Raw genomic sequence first — 18466 nt, 5'->3', positions numbered from 1 at the left:
TGGGCTGGGACTGAGTGGGGGATTGGGCTGGAAATTGAGTGGGGGGTTGGGCTGGAACTGAGTGGGTTGGGCTGGAAATTGAGTTGGTTGGGCTGGAACTGAGTGGGGGGTTGGGCTGGAACTGAGTGGGCTGGGCTGGAAATTGAGTTGGTTGGGCTGGAACTGAGTGGGGTTGGGCTGGAACTGAGTGGGCTGGGCTGGAAACTGAGTGGGGTGTTGGGCTGGAACTGGGTGGGCGGTTGGGCTGGAACTGAGTGGGGGTTGGGCTGGATTACGGCTGGTTGGGCTGTAAATGACTGGGTTGGGCTGGAACTGAGTGGGCTGGGCTGGATTACGGCTGGTTGGGCTGTAAATGACTGGGTTGGGCTGGAACAGAGTGGGCTGGGCTGGATTACGGCTGGTTGGGCTGTAAATGACTGGGTTGGGCTGGAACTGAGTGGGCTGGGCTGGATTACGGCTGGTTGGGCTGTAAATGACTGGGTTGGGCTGGAACTGAGTGGGGGTTGGGCTGGATTAGGGCTGGTTGGGCTGTAAATGACTGGGTTGGGCTGGAACTGAGTGGGCTGGGCTGGATTACGGCTGGTTGGGCTGTAAATGACTGGGTTGGGCTGGAACTGAGTGGGGGTTGGGCTGGATTTGGGCGGGTTGGGCGTGTCGTGGGAGTCATTAAAGCATGTTGCGTGTGTTGTCTGAGGAGTCGCGGTTTTTTTTTCTCTCTTTCTTTTTTTTCCTTTTTTTCTACGGATTCGGGTTATCATCATCATCATCATCATCATCATCATCATCATCATCATCATTATAATACGATATGATACAATGAAAATGGTCGTGGAAATTTATATATAAGTTCTCCGTATACAATTTCTTTATTATATATTTTTTCTTTATTTCTTCTTATCTCATTTCCTCCATTTTTTTTCATCTTTCTCCTCTTCTTTCCCCACATTCTTTCCTCTCTTTCTTCTCTTCATCTTTTACTTCGCTTTTCTATCTCTCTTTTTCTCTTTCCTTCCCTCTTTTTCCATCCCTTTTTCTCTTCCCTTTGAACTCTTTTTTTTTTCCCCCTTCATTCATTCATTCATCTATTCATTTCCTTATATTTTGGTGTTAATAGTATTTGGAATCATTGGTATTAGCATTTACATTTATTTATTTCATTCTATATTAGCCTCTTTTTTTATTTTCTTTATATATGATCGTAAACGTAAAATCGATCACACACACACACACACACACACACACACACACACACACACACACACACACACACACACACACGCACGCACATACTGTCTCCTTCTTTCCACTAAATATTCTCTCTATCTCATTCTTTCATTACATTTTTTTTCTTTTTTTCCTATTCCCTTTTTTTCCTTTGTATATGATCGTAAACGTAAAATCACACACACACACACACACACACACACACACAGAACAACTATGTCAGAGGTAAATCCGGACCAATTTTCGACCAAGTTGCCCCGCGCCACGCCACACACCACAGTCACACCACCTTATGTCAAAACACCACGCCACACACACACCACGCCGTCACGTCACACCATACAGAAGGGGACTTGAACCTACACCACACCACCACACCACCACATACCAAAATACCAGACCGCAGTATATGAGTGTTACCAGAAAAAAAAACGGCACACTACACCACCCCGTCACGTCACACCATACAGAAGGGGACTTGAACCTACACCACATCACAACCACACAACACTATCAAAATACCAGACCACGGTATATGAGTGTTACCAGAAAAAAAGCACACTACAACCATACCACACTACACCACCCCGTCACGTCACACCATACAGAAGGGGACTTGAACCTACACCACATCACAACTACCACATACCAAAATACCAGACCACAGTATATGAGTGTTACCAGAAAAAAAAGCACAGTACAACCATACCACACTACACCACCCCGTCACGTCACACCATGCAGAAGGGGACTTGAACCTACACCACATCACAACTACCACATACCAAAATACCAGACCACAGTAAATGAGTGTTACCAGAAAAAAAAGCACAGTACAACCATACCACAACCAAACCATGCCACACCAATTCACACCATATAACCACACCAGAGAAGGGGATTCGAACCTACATTTGTGGTGGATTATTGAACTGAAGTAGGCCAAGGTTATGCATGTATAGGTCTTCCTTTATAGCTTGGCGCACGTGAACGGAAGCTGGACGGGGGTATTGACTGGGCGTGAATTTATACAAGGAGACAAAATTGCCTTACGTGTAGATTTATATTACCTAAAAATTTTGACTCTTTGGAACTGGAGGCGACGTTAACTGGGCGTGGAACAACACGATGCCCGTTTATATACTTGTTTTACATTTGTGGCGGTTTACTGAACTGAGGCAGACCGACGTTATGTATGCAGGTCTTCCTTTAAAACCTGGCTCTCCTAAACGTAATACAGGTGCAGAAATTAACTGAGTGTGGTTTAGTACATGGAGACAGACTGGAATTACCTATATATTATCTTTGAAAATATGGCTCTTTGAAATTGGATGCGGCGTTAGCTGTGTCCGGATTAATACATGGAAATAGACTGTCATTATTGTATTAGAAAATGGCTATTTGACCTGGAAGGGACGTTACCAGGGTCTGGATTAATACATGAAAATAGACAGACTGGCATCATGTATATCTTATCTTAAAAAATGGCTCATTAACAGTTGATGTGGCACTAACTAAGCGTGAACAAAGCGTGCATGGAGACAGGCTGATATTTTATACATGTTGCCTTAAATAACGGCTCCTTGAATCTGGGTGCTGCGGTAACTATATAGGTAAGAGGGTCAACGCAATAGCTGCGCTTGGCCTCAGTGCTCACTGGGGAAACCTGCGGAAGGTAAACTGTGGTAAACTGTTAACTAAGGACGGCACTAAATGCTGTAATACTCAAGGCCGGAGACAAACCGGCATTGTGTGTGTACACTCTTAAAAGAAACACAACTCTCTCGAAGCTAAACAAAATCACCGTGTTCATAATTGACATATTTGAATGGTTCACGGCCTCCTGACTTGTCAATATTTATTTTCATTTTGATTTTTTTAAAGAAATTGATAAGAGAAACAGCAACACACTATCACTACTCTGTTGTCATTTCCTTCAATACAACACGAGTAATTCTTTCAATTAATTCTTCTGTTACCACCGAAAGGGTCAACAACGAGTCACACCTACAAGCTTTCCTTCTCCTAATCTTTTTAACAACCTTCGGTGGCGTCACAGCAGTTTCCCGTGAAGGTAGTTTTTCTTCCTTCTCTGTTACTACGACTTCATTCGTTTCATTGCCGGGCAGAATCTCCTTTGTCATCTCTGTTCGTTCTACTACCAGAGGTCCATCGCCATTTGCTGTAACATTCCTACTCTCTACAGATGTTTCCTTAATGGTTTCATGTGAAGGTAGATTTTCTTCTTTCTCTGTTACAACAACTTCATTCGTTTTATTGCCGGGCAGAATCTCCGTTGTCTTCTCTGTTCGTTCTACTACCAGAGGTCCATCGCCATTTTCTGTAACATTTTTACTCTCCTCTTTTGTCTCCTTAATGGTTTCTCGTGAAGGAAGTTTTTCTTCTTTCTCTGTTACTGAAATTTCATTCGTTTCATTGCCGGGCAGAATCTCCTTTGTCTTCTCTGTTCGTTCTACTACCAGAGGTCCATCGCCATTCTCTGTAACATTCCTACTCTCTACAGATGTTTCCTTGATGGTTTCATGTGAAGGTAGTTTTTCTTCTTTCTCTGTTACAACAACTTCATTCGTTTTATTGCCGGGCAGAATCTCCGTTGTCTTCTCTGTTCGTTCTACTACCAGAGGTCCATCTCCATTTTCTGAAACATTCCTAGTCTCCACAGATGTTTCCTTGATGGTTTCATGTGAAGGAAGTTTTTCTTCCTTCTCTGTTACAACAACTTCATTCGTTTTATTGCCGGGCAGAATCTCCTTTGTTTTCTCTGTTCGGTCTATTATCAGAGGAGTATCGCCATTTGCTGTAACATTCCTACTCACCACAGATGTTTCCTTGATGGTTTCATGTGAAGGTAGTTTTTCTTCCTTCTCTGTAACAACAACTTCATTCGTTTCATTGCCGGGCAGAATCTCCTTTGTCTTCTCTGTTCGGTCTATTATCAGATGTCCATCTCCATTTTCTGTAACATTCCTACTCTCCAGAGATCTTTCCTTGATGGTTTCATGATAAGGTAGTTTTTCTTCCTTCTCTGTTACTACAACTTCATTCGTTTTATTGCCGGGCAGAATCTCCTTTGTCTTCTCTGTTCGTTCTACTACCAGAGGTCCATCGCCATTTTCTGTAACGTTTTTACTCTCCTCTTTTGCCTCCTTAATGGTTTCATGTGAAGGTAGTTTTTCTTCTTTCTCTGTTACAACAACCTCATTCGTTTCATTGCCGGGCAGAATCTCCTTTGTTTTCTCTGTTCGTTCTACTACCAGAGGTCCATCGCCATTTTCTGTAACATTTCTACTTTCCTCCACAGATGTCATCGAAATGCTTTCCTGTGAAGGTAGTCTTTCTTCTTTCTCTGTTACAACAATTTCGTTCGTTTTATTGCCGGGCAGAATCTCCATTGTTTTCTCTGTTCGTTCTATTTTCTGAGGTCCATCGCCATTTTCTGTAACATTTCTACTTTCCTCCACAGATGTCATCGAAATGCTTTCCTGTGAAGGTAGTCTTTCTTCTTTCCCTGTTACAACAATTTCATTCGTTTTATTGCCGGGCAGAATCTCCATTGTTTTCTCTGTTCGTTCTATTTTCTGAGGTCCATCGCTATTTTCTGTTACATTCTTAGTCTCCACAGATGTCTCCTTAATGATTTCCTGTGAAGGCAATTTTTCTTCTTTTTCTGTTACTAACGTTTCATTCGTTTTATTGCCGGGCAGAATCTCCATTGTTTTCTCTGGTCGTTCTATTTTCTGAGGTCCATCGCCATTTTCTGAAGCATTTCTACTCTCCACAGATGTCATCGAAATGCTTTCCTGTGAAGGTAGTCTTTCTTCTTTCTCTGTTACAATACTTTCATTCGTTTCATTGGCTGGCACAATCTCCTTTGTTTTCTCTGTCCGTTCTACTATCAGGGGACCATCGCCATTTTCTGTTACATTCTTAGTCTCCACAGATGTCTCCTTAATGGTTTCCTGTGAAGGCAGTTTTTCTTCTTTTTCTGTTACTAACATTTCATTCGTTTTATTGCCGGGAAGAATCTCAATGGTTTTCTCTGTCCGTTCTACTTTCTGGCGTCCGTCGCTCTTATCCGTATCATTCTTACTCTCCACATGTGTTTCCCTAATGGTTTCCTCTAAAGGTAGTTTTTCTTCTCCCTCTGTTGCTAATACTTGATTCGTTTTATTGCCTGGCAGAATCTCCTTTGTTACCTCTGTTCGTTCTACTTTCAGAGATCCATTGCCCTTTTCTGTAAAATTCTTACTCGCCACAAATATCTCCTTGATGATTTCCTGTGAAGGTAGTTTTTCTTCTTTCTCTGTTACGAAAGCTTCATTCGTTGTATTGCCGGGCAGAATCTCCACTGTTTTTTCTGTTCGTTCTACCTTCTGAGGCCCAGCGCCATGTTCTGTTTTCACGTCCACCGTCTGTGTTAGGGACCCGTTGTGTGGAGTGGTTTGCGTCAGAGTTTTGCTCTCTGTGACAGATTTTTCGGCGCTTTCTTTACTTTCCTCATCAATAACAACCTGTGTTTCTGTAATCTTTGATACATTTCCGTTGGGCCTTACGTCAGTGTCTGCAGTCTTTTCAACGACTGTCTTGTTGCCGGTTATGTGCCCCGTTTCATCTCTATTATCAAAGACTTTCCTTTCTATGGTCTTGATAGTGTCATTTGCGCCATTTTGCAAACCTGTCTTCGTCCTCTCAAGATCAGACAATCTGGGGAAATCTTTGAGTTCCCCCTCGTCATCTTTCTGCCGTGGGTCCTCACCGGCCTTCTCCAGGCTGGCGGAGGGCACCTCGTCCTTCAGGACTCCCGTGGAGCCCGCCCAGCCGGCCAGCTGCTGGCTGCTGGCAGCCAGAGTCCCCAGGACGATGACGATCGTCGAAACAAGGAAGAGCTTCATAATGGTTTCTTGTGAGATGATATTAAAAATAATTACGGTTTTGTGGCAGAAAATCGCTTTCGTCAGCTCAGGGATTGAAAACAGAATGGCTTCCGGAACGCCGACCGGCAGGAAGAAAAAATCCTCTCGGGTCTTCCTCCGCCGTAGGATCCGTTTTTGTAGAACAGGGAGAGTCGAACGAAAGAAAGCACACACACACACACACACACACACACACACACACACACACACGACGGCAAGGAATTGTGATATCAAGTTTGGTGTGTGTGTGTGTGTGTGTGTGTGTGTGTGTGTGTGTTTTAAGTGTGTATGTGTGTGTTTTAAGGAGGAAACGAGGCTCAGGGGTCCGGTACAAGGATGCTTAACGTCACTTCACTTGGAACTTTCCCCTTTCCCCTTCCCGCTTTATCATTGCATCTCTCTCTCTCTCTCTCTCTCTCTCTCTCTCTCTCTCTCTCTCTCTCTCTCTCTCTCTCTCTCTCTCTCTCTCTCTCTCTCTCTCTCTCTCTCTCTCTCTCTCTCTCTCTCTCTCTCTGTTCTTTCTCCTTCATTTCGCTCATTTCCTTGCATTTCTTTGCCTCGTTTCTTCTCATAGCTGTGTTTTTATTCATCTTTCACCCTTATCTTACTCATCACACTTGCTTAAATTACAGGCTCACGGAGTAGAGGGTAAAGTTTTGAACTGGGTCAAGGCGTGGCTTAGCAATAGGAAGCAAAGAGTGCAAATCAATGGTAAAAGATCTGACTGGGGATGTGTTACGAGTGGGGTCCCACAAGGTTCGGTATTAGGTCCACTTTTGTTTATTATTTATATCAATGACTTAGATACAGGAATTAGTAGTGATGTTAGTAAATTTGCAGATGATACCAAGATCGGTAGAGTAATTGAGTCGGATCAGGACGCTAGTATTCTCCAAGGTGAACTCAACAGATTGTATGACTGGGCGGATAAATGGCAGATGGAGTTCAATGTAGGGAAGTGCAGTATTCTGAGTGTAGGCAGGAACAACCCCTCACATAACTATTGCTTAAATGACACTCTCATAAGTAGGTCTGGGTGCGAGAGGGATTTAGGGGTCTTAGTGAGCTCTGATCTCCGTCCAAGGGCACAATGCATTCAAGCTAGAAATCTAGCTAATAGGGTACTGGGATTTAATTCAATGAGCGTAAGCAACAGAAGCCTGAAGTCTTCCTCAAACTATATTTAGCATTAGTTAGACCTCATCTTGACTATGCGGTTCAGTTCTGGTCACCCTACTATAGAATGGATATCAAAATGTTAGAATCGGTGCAGAGAAGAATGACTAAGATGATTCAGGGGTTGAGAAACTTGCCATACGAGGGAAGACTCAAACAGTTAAACTTGCATTCTCTAGAAAGGCGAAGGGTGCGTGGAGACATGATCGAGGTTTATAAATGGATGAAGGGCTTTAATAAGGGAGACATTCATAAGGTTTTGTTGGTAAGAGAACCGGGTAGGACACGAAGTAACGGGTTTAAACTGGATAAATTCAGATTCAACAGTGACATAGGCAAAAATTGGTTTACTAACAGGGTGGTGGATGAGTGGAATAGGCTTAGCAGTCATGTGGTGAGTGCCAATACAATTGTCACATTCAAAAATAGACTAGATAAATTCATGGACAGCGATATTAGGTGGGGTTAGATACACGGGAGCTTAGGGTCAAAGGAGCTGCCTCGTACAGGCCTACCGGCCTCTTGCAGACTCCTGCGTTCTTATGTTCTTATGTTCTTATTACACCACACCACCAAAAGACCCCATATACTAGACCACACCACAGCAAATAAATAAATAAAATAAAAAGTTAAGAAAAGCAATATCACACTAATACAACCATATCCCACACATACACACACACGCACGCACACACACACGCATGCACATCATCTCCCTCCCACACACACACACGCACACATGCAAACACACACACACACACACACACACACACACACACACACAGAAGACGCTGACTAGAGGGTGTTTGTGTGTTTGTATGTACGTAACGTTCCCTAAAACCCTGAAAATAGAGAGTGAGAGAGAGAGAGAGAAAATATCCTTAAATTTGTTTGTGCACGCGTGATGAAAGGGAAGCAAAGAAAAAAAAAGAAAAGAAGAAAAAAAAATCATAAAAGGAACATTACATTGGAACACGAACTCCCTCTCTTTCTCTCTCTCTCCCACTTTCTCTCCCTCTCTCTCTCCCCTTTCTCTCCCTTTCTATCTCCCATTTCTCTCCCTTTCTCTCTCCCCTTTCTCCCTCCCCTTTCTCTCTCCCTTTCTCTCTCCCTTCTCTCCCTCCATCATCATCATCATCATCATCATCATTATTATTATTAGTTATTATTATTTAGGGACGGTGAGGAAAGCGAGACGGGACGTAGACAGGAACGAAACGAGTTGTGTGGGTGGATAATGCATAATCAATTTCTCTCTCTCTCTCTCTCTCTCTCTCTCTCTCTCTCTCTCTCTCTCTCTCTCTCTCTCTCTCTCTCTCTCTCTCTCTCTCTCTCTCTCTCTCTCTGTGACGTAAGGTGTAATCCCTCCCTCACCTGCCCGTTAATTAAGATGACCTAATTACCTGCGAGGAGGAGGAGGAGGAGGAGGAAGGGGGGTTGTTGTCCATTCTACTAGGAAAGACAGGCTACTCCATCTACCTCCTCCTCCTCCTCCTCTTCTTCTTCTTCTTCTTCTTCCTCCTCCTCCTCCTCCTCCTCCTCGTGTTGTCTTGTAATCATGGGTGTAATTTTTTTCTTGTGCTATTGTGATTGAGTGGATAAATGTACATGATTTAGGGTTCGTGTTCTCCTCCTCCTCCTCATCCTCCTCCTCCTCCTCCTCCTCCTCCTCCTCCTCCTCCTCCTCTTTCTTTCTCTGTTTTTTTTTTCTTTACATTATGCTTTTCTTTTGTGATCATCGTTATTCTTCTTTTCTCTGCTTTCCTCTTCTCTTCTTCTTTTTGTTTGTTTTTTATCTCATTTTCTTGTCTTTTCCTCCTCTTTTTTTTCATCCTTCTCCTCTTCTTCCTTCACATTCTTTTCTTTCTTTCTTTTCTTCATCTTTTACTTCCCTTTTCTATCTCTCTTTCTCTCTTTCCTTCTCTCATTTTCCATCCCTTTTTCTCTTCCCTTTTCATCTCTTTCTTTACTTTCCTCTTCTTTTTCCTTCATATTCTTTCCTTTCTTTCTTTTCTTCATCTTTTACTTCCCTTTTCTATCTCTCTTTCTCTCTTTCCTTCTCTCATTTTCCATCCCTTTTTCTCTTCCCTTTCAACTTTTTTTTCTTTTCTTTCTTTTCATTTCCCTTCCTTCACTGAACAATTTCCTTCTTTCTTCAGTTTATTATGTGTTTTCTTCCTCGTTTTTCTTCTCTGTTTTGTCTTCTGGCCTGTTTTTTTCTCTTCCTCCTCCTCCTCCTCCTCCTCCTCCTCCTCCTCCTCCTCCTTGTTCTATTTACTTTCCTTCCCCTTTCCTTATTTTTTATGCACGCTCATTAGTCTTTTGTTTTTCTTCCTGTTTTGTCTTCCACCCACCCTTGTTTTTCTTCATAATCTTCCCCTTCTTCTTCTTCTTCTTCTTCTTCTTCTCCTTCTTCTTCTTCTGCTTCTTCTTCTTCTTCTTCTGCTTCTTCTTCTTCTTCTGCTTGTTTTTCTTCTACTTCTCCTTTTCCTCCTAACCCAATGACTCTATAAACACACACACACACACACACACACACACACACACACACACACACACACACACCTGTTAACATGGTAGGTGGGTCATTACACTCATTACACACCTGCCTTCACAACTGGATAATTAAACACCTGTGAGTAATTACTTGGCCTCGTTATGTTTAGACTCACGCTGACTCACGTTGCTGACTCAGTTGCTGACTCACGTTGCTGACTCACGGGGTTTTAATCACTGTAGGCATTGTACACAGGTGGGTATTTTTTTAATATTTTTACTTTCTCTTTTAAATGTTTTCTTATTCCTATATTTCAAGTCTCTTTCATATCCCTTTCCTTCCCTTCCCTTTCCTTCTCTTTCCTTTCCTTCCCTTCTCGTTTCTTCTCTTTCCTTTCCTTTCTTTTCGTTTCCTTTCCTTTCGTTTACTCCTTGTTCCCTTTCTTTCTTTTCCTTTCATTTTCCTTTCCTCTCCAACTCTTCCCTTCTCTTTCTCATTCTTTCCCTTCCCTTCTCATCCCTTCCCTTCCCTTCCCTTCCCTTCCTTTCCCTTCCCTTCCCTTCCCTTCCTTTCCCTTCCCTTCCCTTCCCTTCTCATCTCCCTTCCATTCCCTTCCCTTCCTCATTACTTCCTTCTCGTCCCTTTCCTTCCTCATTCCTTCCTCCCGTAACCATTTCTCGTTCCTCTCTCTTCATACAGTATCCGCGTGAGAGAAACATGTAATCAAACAAAGGTACACTTACCCTCAGACTCAAGACACGCACTGGGTCACACACACACGAGTGGTCAGTGTGCCGACGTGGTGACCCTGAGGACCTAGGTTCGAATCCCACAAAGGACATCGACAGTTTTCAACCATCGTGGAGTGTCGGTAGATTTCCCACATGCTGCCCAGATCTTCAGTCAACCCTAGGCTCTCTTGGTGGGGCTTGATGGTCGGCCCCAACCCGTTATGGCGCAGGCCAGTGTTTATAGTGGTGCCATCTTGCTTGACTCATGCTGCCCCCCGGAGCCCATCTTTGATCCTATCTTTAGGGAGAGAATCTAGAGTCCGGGTTGATGGGTAGTCTTCAGGACAGCATGTGGGTAGTCTCAGGCGACTCGACGATGACCGAAAAATCCCAGGTGGATGCGGCGCCGGCACGCTAACCACTGAACCACCGCCTCCCCACAAAAATCACATACAGTTTGCCTTTATAACAAAATCTCTTTCCCTTCCCCCCGCAGAAGAGCCTCCACACCCACGAGGGCCGCCGATGAGCCTCGGACAGGAGAGGATGGCTGGGTTTGGCGGCTTCCAGGACTCCGTCAAGCGAGTCATGACGGCCAGGACGCTCGGCAAGAAGAACGGTAGGGCCTTCTGTCTGCCTGTCTGTCTGTCCGTCTGTCTGTCTATTTTGTTTTAGTAAGGGCGTGAGATGGTTTAGTTTAGTTTGCCCTTTAAGAGAATGTGGAATGTGACTTTATATAAAAAATGCATGCGTGCCTGTGTGTGTGTGTGTAGGTTGTAAATATAGGGGGGAGTGGGGGTGTAAATACGTGTGTGTGTGTGTGTGTGTGTGTGTGTGTGTGTGTGTGTGACGTCATGATGTGCGTGTAAGGGCAAGTGTCTGACATGATATTAAGACCTGTGTGTGTGTGTGTGTGTGTGTGTGTGTGTGTGTGTAGGTAATCGTATGTCACCTGTATAACACCAGAAGAACAGGTGTGAAATATCCTGGAACCCCTAAATAAGAAATCTTGGACAGGTGAAGTAAAAGTAACAAAAAAGAAAAAAGAAAGAAAAGAAAGACAAAGAAAAAGAAGAAAAAGTGTATTCTGAGTCTGTATTTTCGTAGCTTGTGTTTTCTTCCTCTTCTTCCTCCTCTGTTTTGTCTTCTGGCCTGTTTTGTTTTTTTCTCTTCCTCTTCCTCTTCTTTACTCTATTTACTTTCCTCCTCCTTTCCTTATCATTTTTTTACGCACGCTCGTTAGTCTCTTTTTTTCCTTCCTGTTTTGTCTTCCACCCACCCTTGGTTTTTCGTACCTTTCTCTGACTCACAAAATACCTGTAGCTTGTTTGTAATGAAGAATGGACGGCTAATTAAGAGGAAAATAATGTTTGTATCGTAATTTTCTTCTGTATATCATTCATTCTTATTCTCCTTTTATTTCATTCTGTCTATTCACTCTCTTCATTCCATCATTCTATCTTCTCCATCGCTCTTTTACCTTTATTCTTGTCATTTATATCTAAGCTTTTTCTTATATTTCTATCACTCACTCATACCTAAAGAGAAAGGGAGAGGGAAATGGAGGGGAAGAGAGAGAAAGAGAGAGGGGAATGAATGGGAGGGAGAGAGAGAGAGAGAGGGAGGTAGAAATAAGGAAGACAGGGATGGAGGAAAGGGAATGGGAGGGGAATGGGAGAGAGAGAGAGAAAGGGCAGTAGAGATAAAAAGGGGAAAAGTGAGGAAAGAGGGGAATGGGAGAGAGAGAGGGAGAGAGAGAGAGAGGTAAAGAGAGAAAGGATAAGGATGAAGGAAGGGAACCTATATTCCTAAACACCTTATCCTCCTCCTCCTCCTCCTCCTCCTCCTCATTCCTCTGTAAATAGCACTGTTGCCATTCTCACGCTACACCACCTGTCCTGTCACGAACCGTCTCGCAGGATAAAGGAAAAAGGAAGTCTGGGCAAAAAGAAGGAAAAGAGACGAGAGTTTACAAGATTCCTAGACCATAAGGAGTTGTTCCGACCCTCTGAAGACTTAAATTAGACCAAGAAGACTGAGACGTTGCTTCCACGAGGTCTTTGGAATGTGGAGACTGACTGGATGACTGTGTGACTGGATGCGTGCCTGACAAAGTGGATGGCTAACGGACTGATTGGGTGGGTGACTGAGTGGCTGAGTGACTGACTGGCTGATTGGGTGAAAGGTTGACTGACTGAGTGGTTGGGTGACACAGAATGAGTGGCTACATATCTACTGACTGAAAACAGAATTGACTTAATGACTGACAGTACAAATTATCGACTGACTGAGTGACTGAGTGACTAGGGGAATGAATGGTTGACTGACTAACCACCTAGCTAACTGACTTACTAACCTACTGACTTTCCATCTAGCTGTCTGACTGGGTATGCGGAATGCGACCTGACTGACTGTGCAAATTAGGAACTGATTGGCTGACTGACTGGCCGGCTGAATGGTTGCCTTACTGACTAGCAAACTGACTAACAAACTGACTAACCTCCTAACGTGCCCACTAACTGTCTGACTGGGTAATGGGCGGGCGGTATGCGATCTCCCTTAAATCTCACTTAACACACTTGAACATAAAACAAATGCAATGAGTGTATGTGAGCGTGTGTGCGTGCAGTAACGTATGCCTAGGTGTGCGTGCGTGTGTGTGTGTGTGTGTGTGTGTGCCTATTTGACCGTGTGTGCCTGTACGTGTCCTTGTGTGTACGTGTCCGTGAGTGCGTGTGTTCGTGTGTGTCACCTCCATATTCATCTCGCCGCGAGGTATTGTGATTGTCGTTAAGTGGAGGCTGAGAGGATGATGATTGTGGTGAGTGTGGTGAGGACAGAGACTAAGGAGTGTGTGTGTGTGCGTGTGTGTGTGTGTGTCCATTCGGTGTATTAATATAATTGAGAGAATGTCGCGATATACACCTGACACACGAAGAACAAAACTGTATGCTATTTTGGGGGGCATTCCTTCTCCTCTTTCTCTGTGGTTTTCATTGGGGGAGTCACTTTGCACCTGACACATGAAGAAAAAAGCATATACTGTTTCGGGGCGCCTTCCTCCTATTCCTCTCTCTGGTTTTCATCGGGGCAGTCGCTATACACCTCAAACACGAAGGAAAAAATCATATACGACTCTGTTTTCTACCCCTTCCTCACTCTGTTTTGCATTGGGGCAGTCGGTATGCAACTTACACACGAAGGAAAAAATCATATAGTATTTTTCTAAGCGCATTACTCTTCCTCCTCCTTTCTCTCTCTCTCTCTCTCTTTGGTTTTCAATGGGGAAGTCGCTATACACCTTACACACAAAGAAAAGAAAGCATATACTATTCTTTGGGGTTGCAGATGGGGGAAGAAAGAAGGGGGGAAGGGGGACAGAGAAGAGGAGAAGGTAAAGGAGAAATTGGGGGGCATACACTATAGCTACGCCTGGCCTATGTGCTCATCTCCGACACACAACCCAACCAACACTAAAAACAAAATAAAATAAAAAACTGACTCTATACAATAACACATGCAACTAAACGTCGACTTAAAGAGGAGGGGAATTAGCGTGCACCCTCCCCTTATGACGTCCTGGACAACACTGGAGAATTAACGCAAACTTTCCACCTTTTTAGAGACATTCTTTTAGGTTTTAGAACAAAGAGCGGCGTGTGTTGTCCACCGGGTAATGTTGCTTGATGAGGGTGGGGTGGGGAGGAGGGGAGAGAGAATGGGAGGGAAGAAGAAGAAGAAAAAAGGAGGAAGACAGGGAATAAAGGAGAAGGGAGAGGATGGGGAATGAAGGGGTGACTGGGGATGACAAAAATATGGAAGGGAAACAGAATGGGAGATAGGAGAAGAGATGAAGGGGAAGGGGAGGGATGGGTGAGGAAAGGGAAGCGAGAGAGAATGGGAGAGAAATGGAAGGGAAAGTGAAGGGAAGAGAGGATTGGGGTGGAAGGGGAAGGGAGAGAGGATGGGAAAGATATGGTAGGGAAGGGAAAGGCAAGAGAAGATGGGTAAAAAGGGAAAGAGGAGAAATGGAAAGGAGGAAAAGGGGAAAAAACAGGGAAGGGAGGGAAGGAGAGGGACGGAGAAAGGGAGGGGAAAAGGAAGCGATGGAATGGAAGGAGAAAAGAAAATAGAGGAAAAAGAAAGGAGGGAGAGGATGGGAATAGAAAGGGAGGGAGAGAAAAGGAAGATATGGAAGGGAAGGGGAAGAGAAGATAAAGGAATGGGAGAAGATGGAGAGGAGAAGGAAGGGGAAGGGAAGGAAGAGATGGAAAGGAGGGGAAAGGGAGAGAAAACAAAGGAAAGGAAGGGAAAGAAGGACGGAGAGAGAGAGAGAGAGAGAAGAAAAGGAAGAGATGGAAAGAGAGGAAAGAGAAAAAGAGATGATAAAACAAGAGGAATGACCAAGTGGGAGAGAAGGAGAGGAAAAGGTTAAGGGTTGCAGATGGAGGAAAGAAAGAAAGAAAAAAAAAGACGGGAGGGGGAGAGAGAGACGGAAAAAGGGGGGGAGAGGGGGGGGGGTCAAGGGTTAAATATAGACACAGGTGGGCGGGCCAGGTGGGCTAAGAGGTATGCAGTGGAAATGAGCCGTCCAGGTGAGGAAAAGTGACTAATAAGCGTCATTGAGTTGCAGGGAGAACACACTTTTTGTTGGTCTGAAGTTTGATGATGATGGTGATGGTTGTGATGGTGCAGGTGTGTGTGTGTTGATGGTAGTGAAGATGGTGGTGACTAACTACCTGGCTGATTAACTATTACTTAACCTTATAAGCAAAACGGCGTCAAGTAATGTATTAAGTCTTCGGACATGTCACTAACCATTTCACTACATAACTGTCTAACTAACCAATTACTTACCTCCCTAACTAACTAACCAATTGTTTATTTATCTAACCACGTAAATGATTGAACTAACTATCTTACTAAATAACCTAGAGAGCAAAACGGCGAATCAAGCGAATAATGAAAAGGAACCAAAATAAATTAAAACAGAGATGAGGGAAGGGAAGTAAAACACGAAAAAGAAACCAAAACAAAGGAAAACAAAGGAAAACAAAGGAAAACAAGGCAAACCGAAGACGTAGAACAAAACAAAGCAAAACAATCTGAAAACAAAGACGAGGAAAGGGAAGACAAGATAAATACGTAAAAAGGAACCAAAACAAAGGAAAACAAAGGAAAACAAGGCAAACAGAAGACGCAAAACAAACAAAAACAAAACAAAACAATCTGAAAACAAAGACGAGGAAAGGGAAGACAAGATAAATACGTAAAAAGGAACCAAAACAAAGGAAAACAAAGGAAAACAAGGCAAACAGAAGACGCAAAACAAACAAAAACAAAACAAAACAATCTGAAAACAAAGACGAGGAAAGGAAAGACAAGTTAAAAACGTAAAAAAAGAACCAAACAAATAAAAAACAAATAGAACGCCAGCCTAGCAAAAGACGTTCTTCCTCTCCCTCCCTTCCTTCCTTCCCTCGTTCCTCTCCTTCCCTGCCTTCACGCGACGTTCCTATGATTAGCGAGATGATCATTGCTTTTATTATTGCCCGCCTTGCGTAATTACCGAGCGGGAAAACACAACTTATTACGGGCCTGATTGCGCGGTGATTAAGGCGGCCGACTCAAGCAAAACAACACGACAGCGAGTGAAAGAAGAATTAAAAGAAAAAATGGAGCCCCGTGAAGGTGATTTGCTGGTTTGCGGTAAATGGCTTGTGATGGATTAATCGTTTTCACGTTTTATTTTATGGAGTTTGGGTGTTTTCCTTTTCTCTTTTCTTTCATTTTCTTCTTCTTTTTCTGATTTTCCGTTTAAGGTAAATGGCTTATGATGGATTAATCGTTTTCACGTTTTATTTTATGGGGTTTTGGTGTTTTTCTTTTCTCTTTTTTCTTTCATTTTCTTATTTTTTCTGATATTCCGTTATGAATGAATCGCTTTTCCGTGTTTTGTCTTTTTCTTCTGCGCTGTGGATTTTTCTTTTTTTTCTTTAATTTTCTTCTTTTTTTTATTTTCCGTTTGAGGTGAATGATTTGTAATGAATTAATCGCTTTTCCGTGTTTTGTTTTCTTTTTCTTCCTCATTATGATTATTTTCGTTTTTTCTTTCATTTTCTTCTTTTTCTGAGTTTAATTCTTTTGTCTACCTTCCTTCCTCCCTTCCTTCCTTCTTTTCTTTCCATCTTCCTTCCTTCCCTCCTCTCTTGCTTTCTGTCCTTCCCTTCCTTCCCACTTCCTTTCCTTTATTTTCCTTCATTCTGTCCTACCTTCCTGCTGTACCTCCCTCCCTCCTTCCTTTCCTCCTCCTTTCCTTCGTTTCCTATTACACTTTTATCTCCTCCTTTCCTTACTCTCTCCTTGCATCTTCCTCTCCCTCTTTCCTTTCTGCTTTTCTCCATTACACTTCTTCTATCCCAGCTTTCCTTCCTCGCTCACTCTACCTCCCTCCTTCTTTCCTTTCCTCCTCTCAATAGTTTTCCCCTCCTTCCTCTCCCTCCCTTCCCATCCCATTGCAACTCTCTACCTCCCTCCTTCTTTCCTTTCCTTCTCTCAATACTTTCCCCCCTCCTTCCTCTCCCTCCCTTCCCATTGCAACTCTCTCCCTCTTCTCCGGCAATGAGCAATGAGCAAGCAGCAGAAGACACGTGTTTCACCCAGCAAGGCCGCCGCGTGACCTCCCCGCGTAAAGAGAGCCCAGCGAGAGACAAATAAACGCATGCTAAGATGAGCAGAAAAACCCTGGGATTAAACCTGGATGCAGCGACCGGGGGGGGGGGATAGGGGGATCGGGGGGGGGAGAGAGAGAGAGAGAGAGAGAGAGAGAGAGAGAGAGAGAGAGAGAGAGAGAGAGGTGGAAGAGGATCCAAATTAAAAAGACTGAAATTAGTGGGAGTTTTTAGGCTTAGTGCTGATGATTATGATGACGGTAATTATGTGTGTGTGTGTGTGTGTGTGTGTGTGTGTGTGTGTGTGTGTGTGTGTGTGTGTGTGTGTGTGTGCTTCACCTGTTTGCTCAGTTCCTTCCTTTTCTTCCTTCCCTCTGTTCCCCTCCTTCCTTCCTTTCTTCCCTCCTTTTACAATTACACTCCTGTCTCCTTCGTTCTTCCTTCTCTTCCTGTACCTCCCCCTTCCTTCCTTTCCTCCGTCCTTCCTTTCTTTTTTCCTTCGTTTCTATCTCTTCCTTTCCTCCTTCCCTCCCTCCTTCCTTTCCTCCTTCCTTCCCTCGTTTGCTTATTTTATTGATATTCTTACTATCTATTGGTGATGGTGATGATGGTGATGGTGATGGTGGTGGTGAATAAGGAGGAGGAAGAGGAGGAGGAGGAGGAGGAGGAGAGCAATATACCTGGTCGTGAAAGTAAAGAAGGAGAGGGAGAAGTAGTAATGAGAAGAAGTAGAAGAAGAACAAGAACAAGAACAAGAAGAACAAGAAGAAGGGAGAAAATGGAGAGGCAAAAATAAAGGAGAAGGAGGAGGAGGAGGAGGAAGAGAAGGGAGATGAGTAACAGGATTTAAATGAAAAGAAGAGGAGGAAGATGATCAGTGGACTGTTCTATGACGGGGAAATATCACAACAAATTAGTTTTAACATAATACCGATTCAATCACGCTTATTCAGCCACACCTGTTAATTAAGTCAGGCCGATACCACTAATCTAATCACTAACTCGATAACACAGACTTAATGATGAACGAAAATACCCAAATTAAGATAGATACGATAATGATGATGATGAAGATGAAGGTAACGATGATGTATGACGTGAAGGTGATCAATATATTCTTCTAAAATTAAAAGATGTGAGGGAAAAAATGTCTCTTCGGTGGCGACTATGAGTTATGGTGTGCATTCACGAGGAGGAGGAGGAGGAGGAGGAGGAGGAGGAGGAGGAGGAAGA

At 43.5% G+C, this 18466-nt stretch overlaps 1 protein-coding gene across 2 annotated transcripts in view; it reads left to right on the top strand.

Annotated features, from left to right (window-relative positions):
- Window positions 1–18466, top strand: part of LOC127003520 (inactive ubiquitin carboxyl-terminal hydrolase MINDY-4B-like) — a 55380-nt gene that overhangs the window by 6395 nt on the left and 30519 nt on the right. For both annotated transcript variants that reach the window (XM_050870350.1, XM_050870349.1), the window contains exon 2: window positions 11059–11181. In XM_050870350.1, coding sequence (XP_050726307.1) covers window positions 11088–11181 — 94 coding nt within the window. In that variant the 5' untranslated portion in view covers window positions 11059–11087. The remainder of the gene's footprint in view (window positions 1–11058; window positions 11182–18466) is intronic.

This window comes from Eriocheir sinensis, chromosome 25 (assembly GCF_024679095.1).
Source record: "Eriocheir sinensis breed Jianghai 21 chromosome 25, ASM2467909v1, whole genome shotgun sequence".
Lineage (NCBI taxonomy): Eukaryota > Metazoa > Arthropoda > Malacostraca > Decapoda > Varunidae > Eriocheir > Eriocheir sinensis.
The sequence above is the reverse complement of the archived record's forward strand: the minus strand, read 5'-3'. Positions and strand labels throughout refer to the sequence as shown.